Source organism: Astyanax mexicanus, chromosome 13, assembly GCF_023375975.1.
Source record: "Astyanax mexicanus isolate ESR-SI-001 chromosome 13, AstMex3_surface, whole genome shotgun sequence".
In the NCBI taxonomy this organism is placed as follows: Eukaryota; Metazoa; Chordata; class Actinopteri; order Characiformes; family Acestrorhamphidae; genus Astyanax; species Astyanax mexicanus.
Window position 1 is genome coordinate 40,459,387 of NC_064420.1, and position 15,192 is coordinate 40,474,578.

A 15,192-nucleotide genomic window follows, 5' to 3' on the forward strand; every position below is an offset into this window, starting at 1 on the left:
TTCAGATGCATGTGGGTGGAGCCTTATACATTTGCACTTTTGACATAATGTAACAGTGAATCTGAATGTTCTATGAGAATTCCAGGATAAATAGACGAACAGGAATGCCCCTGAATGACTGAATGAAACCTTTTTACATGAAACGTTCTTCTACTGTATTTTGGAGTTTTAGCGTGACTGTATGCAAATATTTGGAGACAAAGGACAATCTGTGGATTTTCTAGGTGAAAAGATATTCCAACCTCTGTCTTAATATCACGTTTCTGTATAGAGAAAATCAAAAGCTGAATTTATGTTTACTTACTGATTTACACATATTCGGGGAAAGAAAATAATATAGAGCATGTGCACTTAACTTTACTGAGAGAATCAATGTTGTGTGTGCATACAACTGAGAGCAGTATAATATTAGCAATATAATGACATATGGTTCATAAACACAGTAACCTAGTAATAGTGCTGTGATGTAAACCCAGCAATAAATGTGTAACAAATATAGTAAGGTTTGAAGGGCAATGGTTTCTTTCTTTGTTTCTTGGAGTTAGTATTTGGGAAGGGCCATGTATGGCTTTTTTAGGTGAGTCTCCCTGCAATTAACATCATGGAAGTCTCTGTCGCACCAAAACCTTTTTTTGAAACTTTACAGAAGAAGGAAAGTCTTTTTATTTTCAATTTAAGTACATTTCTATTGGTATGTTCATTATGAAACAGTGACACAGTGTAAGTTACAACTGCCAGATTAATGTCATGCCTTTAAATTCTGCTCTGCTTGGTAGAGCACATATTGAATCTATATATTGTTAAAGCAGGTGCTGATTGCAACTGAACTTGATTGTACCACCTCTACCAATCAGCAAAATATTATTTTATTATATATATATATATATATATATATATATATATATATATATATATATTTTTTTTTTTAAGTGTCTTAGTATTTGTCAGCATATAGTTTCAAATGTTTTGATAAATGAAATTATGTACTTTATATAACACACTTTTTTGGATTTTACCATAAAGTGCACTATATTGCCAAAAGTATGGAGCTGCTTGATAATAGAAACCCTTTCCTGAAGCTCTTTACAACTAATGTGAAGAAGATATTAGTAGTGATTGACTGTGCACTATGCTCCTCAGCATCCACTGACACCGCTCTGTTATTTTAAACTGATGGAGCACAGAGTCGCTGTCATTCCCAGTGTTATAATATCACTGACAGTTGGCTGTGGAATGTTTAGTAGTGAGTAGTGAAATTTCAGGACTGCGCTTGTTGAACAGGTCCTGCATCCTATTACGGTACCACAGCGCTGGAGTTCACTGAGCTCCTGAGAGACCTATTCTTTCACTAATGTTTGTAGAAGCAGTCTGCATGACTAGCTACTGCTTTTATACAGCTTTAGCCATAGAAATGTACTGAGCCTGAGTTCAGTGATTTAGATATATGTGCGGATACATTTGGCAATATAGTGAGTATCTGAAACATGGAAGTTTATTACTTAAACTGCTATTTCATTATTTTGACATAGTAAGTCACTATTTTGAGATACTATCTTATTACTTTGTAATAGTAGGTCACTATTTTGAAATAGTAGGTCACTATTTTGAGTTTTTTTTTTTTTCCAGAAGCAAACACTCTTGCTATCTTAAAATAATGACTTAGTATCTCAAAATAATGAGACACCAGTTTTCTTCATTTTAGGTGGTGGGAATGGGCTTCCATATAAACTTTTGACAGAGGTATATATTTAAAAATATATATACAAAAATCACTAACTCATGCTATTACTTTGACATTTTTATGTTTATTGTTTTTTATTATTATTATTATTATTATTGTCTCAAACAAAATGGGAAAATATTTAATTGCTTTTTGAAGTAAAAAAGTTAAAGTGGGGATTATGCAGTGATCATATGCTGTTTCACAAAAAACGTGTTAGAAAAACACCTGTGTTCACTGTACAGTGTATTCCTGAATAAAATGAGTTTGTGGTTCTGTTCTGTACTTATTTCCCTATGGCTGCTTCAGAGCAGACAGTGTGTCTCCTGAGCCGTGGTGATAGGTATCTCTCCTCTTTCCCCACAGCCTGATTCCTTCATGCACTGCTGCAGAGTGTAGGCGGCTCCTCTGTTTCAGTAGTTCCACAGTTTCCCTCAAAATATCCGTTCACACAAAACCAGCACACCTGTGTACAGTAGTCTACAGTACACTGGTCCTAACTGATAAATGCTTTATAAAGAAGTTACTCTGAAATAGTAGCAGAGACGTGTGCTCCATATTATTACTGATATTCTATAATTTAGGGGTCAGTTTTGTGTACACTGCACACTGAAACTATTTTCAAACATACATTCATTGATGCATAATGGCGTATGGGGTTAAGGTTAGGTCAGGAGTATATAACTTGGCATGCCAGATGTCATAGGATAGCAGTTAGTAAAACTAACCATTAAATGTTACCTCTGGGAACAGCTGGGGAATGTGTAAGTTGTGAGGAGTCATCTGGTGAATTTGGTTGAACACATTTGGTTGTTTTCACATTAAGAATTTTAGACTCTCCTCTAAAAAGAGAAATATGTACACTTCCAGTCAAAAGTTTTAGAACACCACGATTTTTTCTCTTTATTTATAAAATTAAACATCTTCAGGTCCAGTCAATAACTTGAAATTCCATAAAATCCAGTGCCCAGAAGGTTGGAGTAAACTGTCAGGGCTTATAAGGAAAACAAATGAAATAAAAAAACAAAGAAAAAGTAATTTTAGAATTTTGTAATTATCTATAATTGTTTATAATTTTTAGATATATATATTTTATTACACAATTTACTGCTTACAGCTGGTAGGTAGCAATGGAAATAAACTGCTTTGGAAATAGATAAGATAAATAGATCTGCACTCTCTACTGCAGTATTTACACACAGCACAATCACACTTTCAGCATAATAATTAGAAAAAAAAACAGAAAACTCTGTAACTATTAAAAGTTTAATTCTTTCCTTTAAAGAAATTACAGATGAAGCCAGAGAGTGGTGACAACTGTTTCCTACACTTTCAAAAGTCTCTTGGAAACTGGAGTGGCTGACCCACATGGCAACAGCTTCAGCCTTTAGCTCAGCTATTGGACTAAGTCTCAGTTTCAGCAGTGTAGAGAATAATTGGTGATTAAAACTGTGATTAAAAACCAGGGTTATTCCACCAAATATTAATTTTCAAACTCTTAAAACTTTATGAATATGAACTTGTTTCTTTGCATTGTTTGAGGTCTGAAAGCTCTGCATCTTTTTTCTTACTTCAGCCATTTCTCATTTTCTGCAAATAAATGCCCTAAATTACGATATTTATTTTGGGAATTTGTGAGAATTGTCTGTAGTTTGTAGAATAAAACAACAATTTTTATTTTACTCTAAAATATAGCTATAAATACCAAAATCAGAGAAACTGTGCTCTCTTAATTTTTTTCCAGAGCTGTAGAATAGAGAAATGTGAGTGTGTGATGCAGGGGCAGCGCGTGAGATGCCCCTCTGCACCAGAACCCTAAACAATTGGGGTCATAGGTGGGTCATTAATCAGGACCGTCTAGCTTCTGTTGCACGTGCGCTTTTAAGTGCCGGACATCAGAAGAGGCTCGCGATTGGCGGCGCTTTCGTTTTTTGTTTGATGTCGTTGTTATGATGCGTTGTATTGGCTGCATCATAACATTTAGACTTTTCTAGACAGCACAGGTGTCCATCACCAAACCCCCCCCCCCCCCCCAAAAACCCCACCCTCTCAATCACGTGCTGAGAACTCTCTCCACCTGAGAAAGTTTTCGTTGGAAGGGTTCTGAGAGAGTGGGTGGAGCTTCAGAAGTCACTCAGTACACACTTCTAAACACATACACACACGCACGCTCTCCTTCTCTCTCTCTCACACACACATACACACACACATAACTTACCTGCCTGGCTCACACACTTTTCACCAAACATCCTTCCAAACATTTGGCTGAAGACCCAGCAAAGGACCACCATGGAGGAGCCTTGCAGACCATATGGAGACCCTGTGGAGCTCCAGGAGATCCAGCAACAGCTCCAACAGCAGCTCCAGCAGCGGCTCCAGCACCACCAGCTCCTCCAGCCAGACCAAGAGGAGGTCTCCCCGGACACTGTCTCCACCAGCAGCAGCAGCACCAGCAGCAGCAGCACCATCAGCAAGTCTGAGAAGCCCCCCTACTCCTACGTGGCCTTGATCTCCATGGCCATCCGTGAGAGCTCAGAGAAGAAGCTGACCCTCAGTGGCATCTACCAGTTCATCATGTCCAGATTCCCTTACTACGAGAAGAACAAGAAGGGCTGGCAGAACAGCATCCGCCACAACCTCAGCCTCAACGAGTGCTTCGTCAAGGTGCCCAGGGATGGAGGTGCAGCAGCAGGTGGAGGAGGTGTTGTTGGAGGTGTTGGAGGAGGTCCTGAGGGCGCAGGAGGGGACAGGAAAGGCAACTACTGGACCCTGGATCCAGCCTTCGAGGACATGTTCGAGCAGGGCAACTACAGGCGCAGGAGGAGGGTGAAGAGAAGCGCGCATCATCATCCTCCTTTATCTCCAGCAGCAGCAGCTGCAGCATCATCCCCCTGCTGGGCTCGAGAGACGCGCGCGCTCCCGCTTACGCTCTACGACCTGCAGCCCTACCACCACCAAGTGCAACAGCAGCAGCAGCATCACCAGCAGGAGAACCACCAGCAGCAGCTTGGGAGCAGCCGCGCGGACTCTCCTGTCTGTTATTACCCCACCGGAGCACCCCTCTACCCATTTTACCCCGTGCACTCTCTGCACACTCTCCACGCGCCCTACGCGCACTACCAGCGCCACCAGTGCGCACCCCTGCCCGACAGCGCCCCCCACCTGCAGTACGAGGCCTACAGCCTGGAGCAGTCCTACCAGTGAATGCGGGGACAGTAAGACTTAATAAATCAGATTTGGAGAGGTTGTGGACTTGCATCAGGTCAGTAATGTGGAAACAATTCATTTGTATTTGATTTTCACTTATTTAAGGTGGAAATATTGTATGACTTTTAAGGTTAGATTCAACAAAAATGAAAGTTTCTCTTTTGTCCCAAACCACTTTTGGTTTCTGATATTTGCTTGGTCTTAGGGTTTGCAGTGAAGGCATCAGACTAAAATATGACAGCATTCATTAGCACCTTACTTTATAGCCTCAGTAGCCTTAAACATAAAAAAAAATCACATTTCAGACACCAAACCTGTCCTGCTAGATCAGCTACATTTAGGACAGAGTGTGACAGGGTACTATAATAAGTAATAATACAAATATATACATATAAATACGTAATATTTAAAAAGATTTAGACATGTTTTTGGAGGGGTAGAACACTTCAATAGGTCAATAATGTGGAAACATATTCATTCTCATTGATCTAAATTCATTTAAGGTGGAAATGTGGAAATATTGTGTGGCTTTAAAGGGAAGATTCTGTCTAGTTTGCAGTAAATGCATCAGACTAAAATATGAAAGCATTCATTAGCAGCTTACTTTATAGCCTCAGCAGCCTTTTACATAAAGAAAATCAAATTTCAGACACCAAACATGTCCTGCTAGATCAGCTACAATTAGGGTAGGGTTTAGGAGGGTAACTGGCTACTATAATAAGTAATCATAAGTAATAAATAATATTGAAAAAATAATAGATATGTTTTTGGAGGGTTATACAACTTGTAAGAGGTCAATAATGTGGAAACAGGTTAATTCTCATTTATCTCCATTCATTTAAGTGGGGCAGATGGAATTATTTTGTGGCTTTAAAGGGAAGATTCACCAAAAATTAAAATTCACCCATTAAAAACTTGTCCTGAACCACTTTTGGTCTCTGATATTTGCTTAGTCTTTGGGTTTGCAGTGGAGGCATTAAACTAATGTATTGTTATGCAATAATCATTACAACATTTTGCCCTACAATTGGAGCTATTAGACTTATGTGTTTAACATTGAAATATTTTATGTGATCATACATGCATTACTGTCCAGCCACAGTAACCTCAAAAATGAACAAGCAGTGACACCAAACTTGTGACATTGTGACAATGTCTTACAGTCGTGAATTTTATTTTTTAAATAGTAATAATAGTTCATGATAAAGTAGTTAATGATAATGATACAGATAAATTAACAAAAATAAGTACCTTTTAGTTTGTAGAAATTTGATTTTGATGCTATAATGCATTTGTAGCTGATCAATATTTTCACAATCAATAAATACAATCAGTGCTTTTAACAATAAAGGTGCTACAAAGGGTTCTTTGAGCAACACTATAGAAACAAAAAAAACTTTTAGCTCCTTAAAGAACCAACTATGTAAAATAAATGTGCGAAGAAGCTTTTATATAAACTGAGCTCTTAACGGTTCTTCTATAATATTACTTAAATAACCATTTGTGGCACCTTTATTTTTAAACATTTGTAATTAGACATATGGATTTTGTTCCATTGTAAATTAACCGATTATTAATTAAAACTAAAAAAAGAGTTACACTTAAATTGGCACATTTTTTTTCTGACACAAACCCAGTCACAGAATCAGTACCCTTTTTTTTTTTTTTGGTTTTACACGTAAGACTCAATACTAAATCATTTACCAAAGAAGCAACTGTGTTTAAGGTAAAGAGGGAATTATCTGTAATAATGTGTTGCTGAATAGCCCTTCAATAAGTAATAAGTAAAAGAACAGTAGATCAGTAATGTTATAAAAATACTCACTGTTTCAGTTACTGTATGTTTCTATAAATCAGCTGCTGTGGTGAATAATCACTCTTTCTGCAGAAGTTTTGGTTTTGTTTAAGTGCTAACAGAAGATGAGGAGGGAGAATCACTGGATTTACTGTATCTCTGACTCTTTTGATCACTGAATATCGTTTCTTTACCTGCATTTATTACACAAAACGCACAAGCTAAGGAGCAGCACAGAGTTCAGAGAGTGAACTGTTCTAATAGACTGTTACACACGTTCATTAAGGCCTGTCTCAGATTGTTCTGTTTGCTGGAATCTGCTGGAAATTTAATTTTGTAAAGGTTTGTTAGTTTTGTTACTATAAAGACATGTTCTGTTTTTCAGGAGTTTAAAAATGAAAGTTATTTTTTTACTGATATTTATTTTCAGATATTTTGTATATCTCACATTTTTGTACTTTTGTAAGACTGAGAATGTGGTGGTTTGCCACTGACTGGATTGGTGAACAGCACTGTTGTGTTTTTGTATTTTTTCAATTGAAAATGTTACGTTTTGTTCACTGAGATATTTTGGAAAAGGTTATGTTTTACAATAAAACAGTTTGACATAATATTTGACTGATAAGTGCTAATATGCTCTTTATTATTCCCTAAGCTTTATTATGCTGTAACTACATGTGAAGCAGTGGAAAGCTTTCCTAAGTTACTGATGGTTCTGTAGAGTTTAAGTGGTTAATGATGGAATTATTAGCATAATCATTAGTAAACCTGTAAATCAGACCTTAAAATCCGTAAAATAGACCATTTCAATCTGCCGTGCTTGATTTATATTCCTTAATAGCAAATAACATTAAATAAACATTTTTTTTTACATTACATATTTTAAATTTGATAATTATAAAACAACCTTTATTTAACATTGCCTCATAGGCATTGGTTAGTGATATTGTGCAATTGTGACAAGGATTCAAAATGATCAATATATATATACTATAAAGTCCCTTTATGCACTGCATGACCACAGTTCAAAATTATGACAGTTTTTTTTTCCCACAGGCAGTTAAAAGCATTTCCCCATCTTCATTCTGTAGGTTCATGGTGTGAGCTGTACTTGCACATTGCCCTCTATATTGCACTTTATATTGATACTGCTATTTATATTGATTTCTTATCTGTTTAATTTCTGCTGTCAGGCGAGAGCTGCTAAATTATATTTCGTTGTTTTCTTTTAAGCAATGACAATAAATCAATTCTGATTCTGAAAATAGAATACAAACAAAATATTCACATTTAAGTATAGTTTAATACAAACCACCAATATAAAACCATAACATTTAATCAATGCTGAATCAACGTAAATCTGATGTGCACAAATAAATCAGTTCTGATGTTGGAGATCAACACAGTTTTGATAGTATTAGAAATGGACAAAATTCTATCAGGGTATACTTATTTAGATTTTGTGACATTGTCATTTTTAGACTTTTTCTCACTATTTCTAGATAAACAGAAATTTCTGTAGAATATAATGCTTAATGCATAACACAGAAAGTGGATTTTTATACACTAAAATATAAAATTTGAGGCCTTTTCTAACTTCTATGCCCAGTTTACATTAGATTTATTTTATTGTGTGATTTTTTTTACATTTCTGTTCTCCAAATTTATATAGTTTATGTTCTTTGTTGTATAATTTGAACTTAAAGTTTCAGGTTTATCTATACTTGTTTCTCAAGAGTTCTTTCTATATTAAACCAGGAAAACTCAAAGATGACTCTAAATATACTAGTGCATCTAAAAAAAAAATTAGAATATCATTGAAAAGTTACTTTATTTCAGTAATTCAGTTCAAAATGTGAAACTCATGTATTATATAGATGTATTACATTACATAGTTTATTTCTTTAATATATGAGTTTCACATTTTGAACTGGTTTACTGAAATGACGTTACTTTTCTATGATATTCTATATTTTTTAAGCTGCACTAGTACTTATATTAATCAGCCCACCAAAAAAGCAAGACATTTTATGCTAAGCTCTATCTACATTATAATTAGTTGTTTTGTGATTTTATTGCATTTTTGTGTAAGAAGAATCTAAGGTATACAACATATTCTGGTTTGTTTAACACTTTTTTTTGTTTAAAGAAAAATTCTACAAGAGTTCCTGTATAGCTTTAATATAGTCTTCAATATTATATTCAATATAATATTATATAAATCATAAAAAGAAAGAGAACATATTGAATGAGAAGATATGTGTCCAAACATTTGACTGGTACTGTGTAGAAATAGATTTATTTCAGGTTTATAAACACTTAAAAAGGGGGGCGGGGGTCTGCAAGGGTCCTTTTCTTTATAGAACCATAACAACTCAAATAAGCATATATACAATGGCTCAGTGTTTAGTTTCTTGTGTGTAATGGAAAGCCTTTTAAAAAAGGATATTATTTTATATATAATAAATAATATTACTATGAATTAAAATAAACCCCTTTTTCTGATTGTAGGTAAATGGCTCCCTCTTGAGGTCATGGAATGAAGTGGTATAATAAACATTTTCTAAGACACTATAAATGGAGTAGATTAACTCATTTTTTTTCTGTAAATAGTGTAAAAAAGTGGAGTTTACTGTAATGATCATGGTTATACTCAGCTGTTTGTTTTGGATGTTTGTGCTGTAATTTATTCCAACCGTGGCTGAACTCAGTGACCCGTTCTTCACTGAAAGTTATCTGGAATTAATCTGTATTTATGAATTCTCTTTCAACAAACATTTACAAATATAAAGCATAAACTGATCAGAGCTTTCCTTGGTTACCTATCTCTTTTCCTGCTAAGACTGTAAGTCAGTAGTGGCCTGAAGGCAGCGCTCTCTGTAAGCGGGTAGACTGGGGCCTGAGGGCAGAGCAATTTATAACTACAAAGTTGTGTTTGTTTGGTGGGGAAAAACGTTTAGCATCCTGCATATAAAGTTAACTCTCCTTATTACATATGAAGAAATTATACATTATACAGCTTCTTTCATAAATACATTGGTTAAAGTGTGTTAACGTGTTCTTATGCATTTACTAGCTTCTTTCAGATGGTTATGTCAGGGTTTGCACAGTCATGAAAAACCTGGAAAAGTCATGGAATTTAAAAATAGCCATTTTAAAAATGAAAAATACCCAGAAAGTTTAGGAAGTCATTGAAATTTGGTCTACAAATATTGTGTGTTTCAGTTTATCGATGGAGAAATTGTCGATTGACAAATACGTCATCTCATTACTGAGTTAAATCAGTACTTTAAGCCTACACAGTGAAGCTCTCAGGATCTGACACACATTTTATTATTAGAAATTGTTTGTCAACATTTTCTCTGATTCATTTTAGACCTACTATAATCCATTTTTATTAGGGGTGGGCAATATTATATCGTATACGATATATTGTGACACAGAAATATCATGATATTAAAAATCCATATTGTGATAATAGGGCTGTTCTGGCTTAAAAGTAGTCTATTATTTTCTGTGAAGCTTTAGGTGTATTTATTGTATAATTGTTTTAGTTTGCAGTTTATATGCATGCACTAAATATTCTGCAATATTTTTTTTTCTGTTTTCCTACATCGCCAAGTAACTTATATTGTTACCGCAAAACTACCCTGAAATATTGTGATATTATTTTAGAGCCATATCGCCCACCCCTAATTTTTATCATAGTTTGAGTCGATTTTTGGTTTTACTGTCCATGTCTGCACTAATGTTTTTAAAAATTGTATGAAAATTCGCCTTAAAAGCATGGAAAAGTCATGGATTTTTTTTTGTAAAAAAGTGTATAAACCCTGTTATGTTGGTCTTTAATGATAAATAAGATGGTTTGCTATATTTTGACCAGGACAGTATATGTTCCATTTGATTTAAAACTATTTTATTATCATAATTACTTTGAGAGACATTTGCTTAACATTTGTGCATATATGTCTCAATATTTGTAGATGGACACTTCTTCTAATGAATGCTTTCAACTACTTTAAGTTGCACTTGCTAATCCAAATGTGCAAATACAAGCACACAACTTGTCAACTCCCAGTAAAGTAATATTGTCAATAAAATCAAACTCTCTTTAGCAGATATAATACACTGCCTGGCCAAAAAAAAGGTCGCCAAAAAAAAACTGCGTTTATCTTTGATTGCGGCACGCATTCACTGTGGCATTGTTTCGATAAGCTTCTGCAACGTCACAAGATTCATTTCAATCCAGTGTTGCATTAATTTTTCACCAAGTTCTTGCAGCAGCATTGATGGTGGTAGAGTCTGACCAGACATCCCAAAGATTCTCCATTACTGGTTTAAAAACTTTAATCAATTTAGTTTTATCACTACAATGGATCAGAGCCTCACTAGAGAATGTCCTGGTAGTGCTTATAACAGTTTATAACACCATATTTTTACCCATATTCAGAATAATCATCATTAGCTTAGTTCTGTATATATTATGGATTATTCTTTATGGTCTAATATGTATGATGCTCTATTCTCATCTAAAACAAAGAACACACACTAGAGAATGTCCTGTTTCTAGTAGTGCTCATAACAGTTCATAACACCATATTTTACCCATATTCAGAATAATCATAATTAGCTTAGTTCTGTATATATATTCTAGTAGTGCTTATAACAGTTTATAACACCACATTTTACCCATATTCAGAATAATCATAATTAGCTTAGTTCTGTATATATATTCTAGTAGTGCTTATAACAGTTTATAACACCACATTTTACCCATATTCAGAATAATCATAATTAGCTTAGTTCTGTATATATATTCTAGTAGTGATTATAACAGTTTATAACACCATATTTTTTACCCATAATCAATTTACAGAATCAACTTCAGATTATTAAAAAATGACAAATAAGTGCAGGCCAGGCGTGTATAGTGCTGTACAGCTCCAGCTGTGTTTTAACTAGTGCACACACACAGACAGACAGACAAACAGCAGCACAGACCCAGCACAGGCTGAAGACCCTGCACCACTGTGTGGAGAGAGAAACAGCACTCTGCAGCTGCTGAAAACAGGAAGCGTGTGTGCAGAACAGAAACTCCAAGTCAAATAAAGCTCAAGACCCCCTCACCCGCATCCTCCCGCCCCCTCACCAGTTACTGCAGGGCACTGAGGCACACGGCCAGATCAGCACCACAAAGCAGAGAGCCTATTCCAGGCCCCGAGCACAGTCCGGACAAACACACACACTGTCCCTCAGCCTGCTTATGCTGATTTAGCTAACTAAATAAAAAACAAGGGCGGGGTTTCAGGAGAAATGATACCAAGCACATCCTGTACATGAAGTGAGAATGCAGCCAAGAGTTAAAAAAGATAATCAAGCCTCTAAAAACGGTTACAATTTAATCTGTTAGTTTACTAGTGTTAGTTTTATCGTGGTGGATCCAGAGCCTACCAGAAATCCATGGGTGCAGCAGGAAGCAGGAATCCCCATGGGCAGGGTGCCACAGGGTGCCAGTCCATACCAGTTCTGTGCATTAAATATACAGACTTTTTTTTGAGTGGAAATGGAGGAGCTACTGAACTTGATGTCATGTGACCGAAAAAAGGCAAAAAAAACTCACTGGTTCTCCTGTTTTTTTCAAATGCAGTCCGAGTGCAAAAAGTGCTCTAAACAGTTCTGCACAAGTGTTCTCTGACTTGTAAAAGGACTTTATTAGGAATGCACTAAATAATTGTCAACCAAACTCCTTCAGCCGAAAATAAATCTGAATTAATGACAGCACTGAATTATTTAAAGAGAACAATGAAGTTTTTAACCATATTTCACTTTGTTTGTTTGTGTACATTGTATTTTTTCTACTTGCTTTTTTCTTTATTGTACACTTTTCCTTAATATTTCACTATTCAGTTTTCAGTCTTCAAACAACTGTTTAATTTCCTTCAGTTTTACTGTCAGGTAAAAAACTATTAAAACAAACATATTTAAAACAGATTTTTGATGCTATTGGACAAATTTTATTTTTCATACTTTCTATCAATATTTGCTATTGATAATTATGTTTTGATGACACAATCAAAAAGCATTTTATTTTGCTTTTTTTACAAATAGATTTTTAGTTATATTGTGCTTTGTTGGTTACTTTGTAAAAGTAAAAAAAATAATTATTTTATATTTATTTTATATACTCAGTATTCAGCCTTCAACCAAATATGTAAATTTGTTAGGTTTCATTTTCAGCCATGTTTTATTTCATTTTATATTTGTAGTGAATAAACAATGATAGATCATCCTACTTTAGTAATACTGAATTAGTCAAAGACATTTGCATACAATATACTGAATTACATTTTCTAATATTTCTAATTTATTTTAAATTATTTTTGCTGGGTTGTTAAAATGCTCAGTGTTCAATAAATATTTTTAAATTGTATTTTTTTGGAATAGAGTTTTCTTTAAAAGCAAGTCAGAAATACATGGCTTTATATTTAGTTTATGTAATGGTGGCAAAAAATGGGCAATATTATGCCAAATAACAAACCAAACACAAGAGTTTTATCAGTGTGAAATATTTTATAGAAACCGTGTTCAGATAGGGCTTTAGTGCTTTTTATGCAAACTTAGAAACCCCACTGGAACCCCACCTTCACTGGAATCCCACCACAGCAGTGAAAAATGGCCACTGTTTTTTTCTGAATGACAAGTGAAGTAGACTGACTTCCTCATGTGCTCATAATCGTAAAACTGCAAGCAGTGGTGTCCCGAAATAGAGCTTCCTCTATTCGCCCACAGGAACACACTTCTCTCCAATATGTCACATAAACAGAGGAAATGTGTGAGATACATGAAACTGATGAGTTAATGACTAACCGCTCCACAAGTTCTCCATGTGGGCTTGAACTGTGGCAGTGACCTTCTCCTGGGAACAGAGACTCAAATGCACACTGCAGGTCAGTGCAGTGATATGATTGGATAATGCATAAAGATAAGCTTTTTCCCATTTTCTCCCCAATTTACACAGCCAATTTCCCAACCCACTCATTAGGACTCCCCCTATCACTAGTGATACCCCAATAGCAGGAGGGTGAAGACCACCCTCAGACACCACCTCTTTTCAAATTGCTGATGATAGAGCATTGCTGAGTAGCATCACAGTGTGTTAGGAGGAAAGCGCAGTGACTCGGTTCCGATACATCAGCTCACAGATGCCTTGTGCTGATCGACATCACCCTTTAGAGTGATGTGGGCAAAGAGCACCATATACCCACCCAGCGATAGCAAGGCCAATTGTGCTCTCTCAGGACTTCGGCAGCTGATGACAAGCTACATGAACAGGATTCGAACCGGCGATCTCCTGATCATAGTGGCAGCACTTAAAGCTGAGCTCTTCTAAGATTAAATCATAATATATCACTCTAATTATATAGATTTTAAATATATAAGTATTGAGTGGGTTGAGCAATTATTAAGGCAACATCATTTGCAATCATGATCACATTATAACAGCAATAAAACAAAAAAAAATTAATCTATTCAGTATGCTTTTATTTATTATTAATTTATTTTGTTTAGTTTTTAAAAACTATAAAACTACAAATGACTAAGTAAAAAAAAAATTAGACGAGATTTAAAAAATGCAGTGTGTGAGGAAAAAGTGAGAGGCTTTAATGTGCACTTGTTCAGTATGCAGTTTTGTAACTTCAACGTCAAACCAGACGTTGGCGTTCACCGTTTAGTGACAGCTGAGTAAGGGATCATCACAGTTTTCATACACCTTGCTGAAAAACGTAAACAGTGAGAATCTCAATGACTGAGCAGGCTTTTGAATGAACTCGAATGAACTCGAGATAGAAATGAATAAGCAACAAACATACAGCCACTGCTTTTGGTTAGGGTTACAAAAGAATACCAAACAGAAGGCACTGTTTGCTGAATAAGGGGTGTTATGTAATGTTTTAAACTTTATATTTAGTAAAGAAGATGTTTTCTAGTGGATGCTTTTGATTCTAGATATGGTTAAATAAAAGCAAAAAAGTGCTCTAAACTGTTCTGCACTAGAGTTTTCTGACCTGTAAAAGGGCCTTATTAGGAATGCACTAAATACTCATCAACCAAACTTTTTGTCAGTCAGAAATTAATCAGAATAAATGACAGCACTGAATTATTCATAGAGAACTATGAAGTTTTAAGTCATATTGCACTTTGTTTTTTTTGTTTACACTGTAGTTTTTTGTTTGCTTTTTCCTTTAATGTGCACTTGTTCAGTATTCAGTTTTGTTTTCAAGTAAAAAAAAATATAACAATTGTTGATGCATTGTTATTGAATGAACAATATTAAATATTCCTATTTTTTGTCATATGACACAAAACAAAGACTGCACATCAGATAATTTTGTTTTGATTTTGTTGACACAATTAAAGAGCATTTAATTTTGTTTTTTTGCAAAAAATGATTTTAAGTTATAAAACAACA

General features: G+C 35.0%; 1 protein-coding gene across 1 annotated transcript; it reads left to right on the plus strand.

Annotated features, from left to right (window-relative positions):
- Positions 1-4,196: 4,196 nt before the first annotated feature.
- foxl2l (forkhead box L2-like) lies at positions 4,197-6,584 on the plus strand. Its single transcript, XM_049463234.1, has one exon. It carries the CDS (start codon positions 4,235-4,237, stop codon positions 4,922-4,924), a length of 690 nt encoding a protein of 229 aa, XP_049319191.1. The 5' UTR covers positions 4,197-4,234; the 3' UTR covers positions 4,925-6,584.
- Positions 6,585-15,192: the final 8,608 nt, after the last annotated feature.

Excerpts from the sequence above, each read along its gene's own strand:
- foxl2l (XM_049463234.1), top strand. The coding sequence starts at position 4,235 with ATGGCCATCCGTGAGAGCTCAGAGAAGAAGCTGACCCTCAGTGGCATC.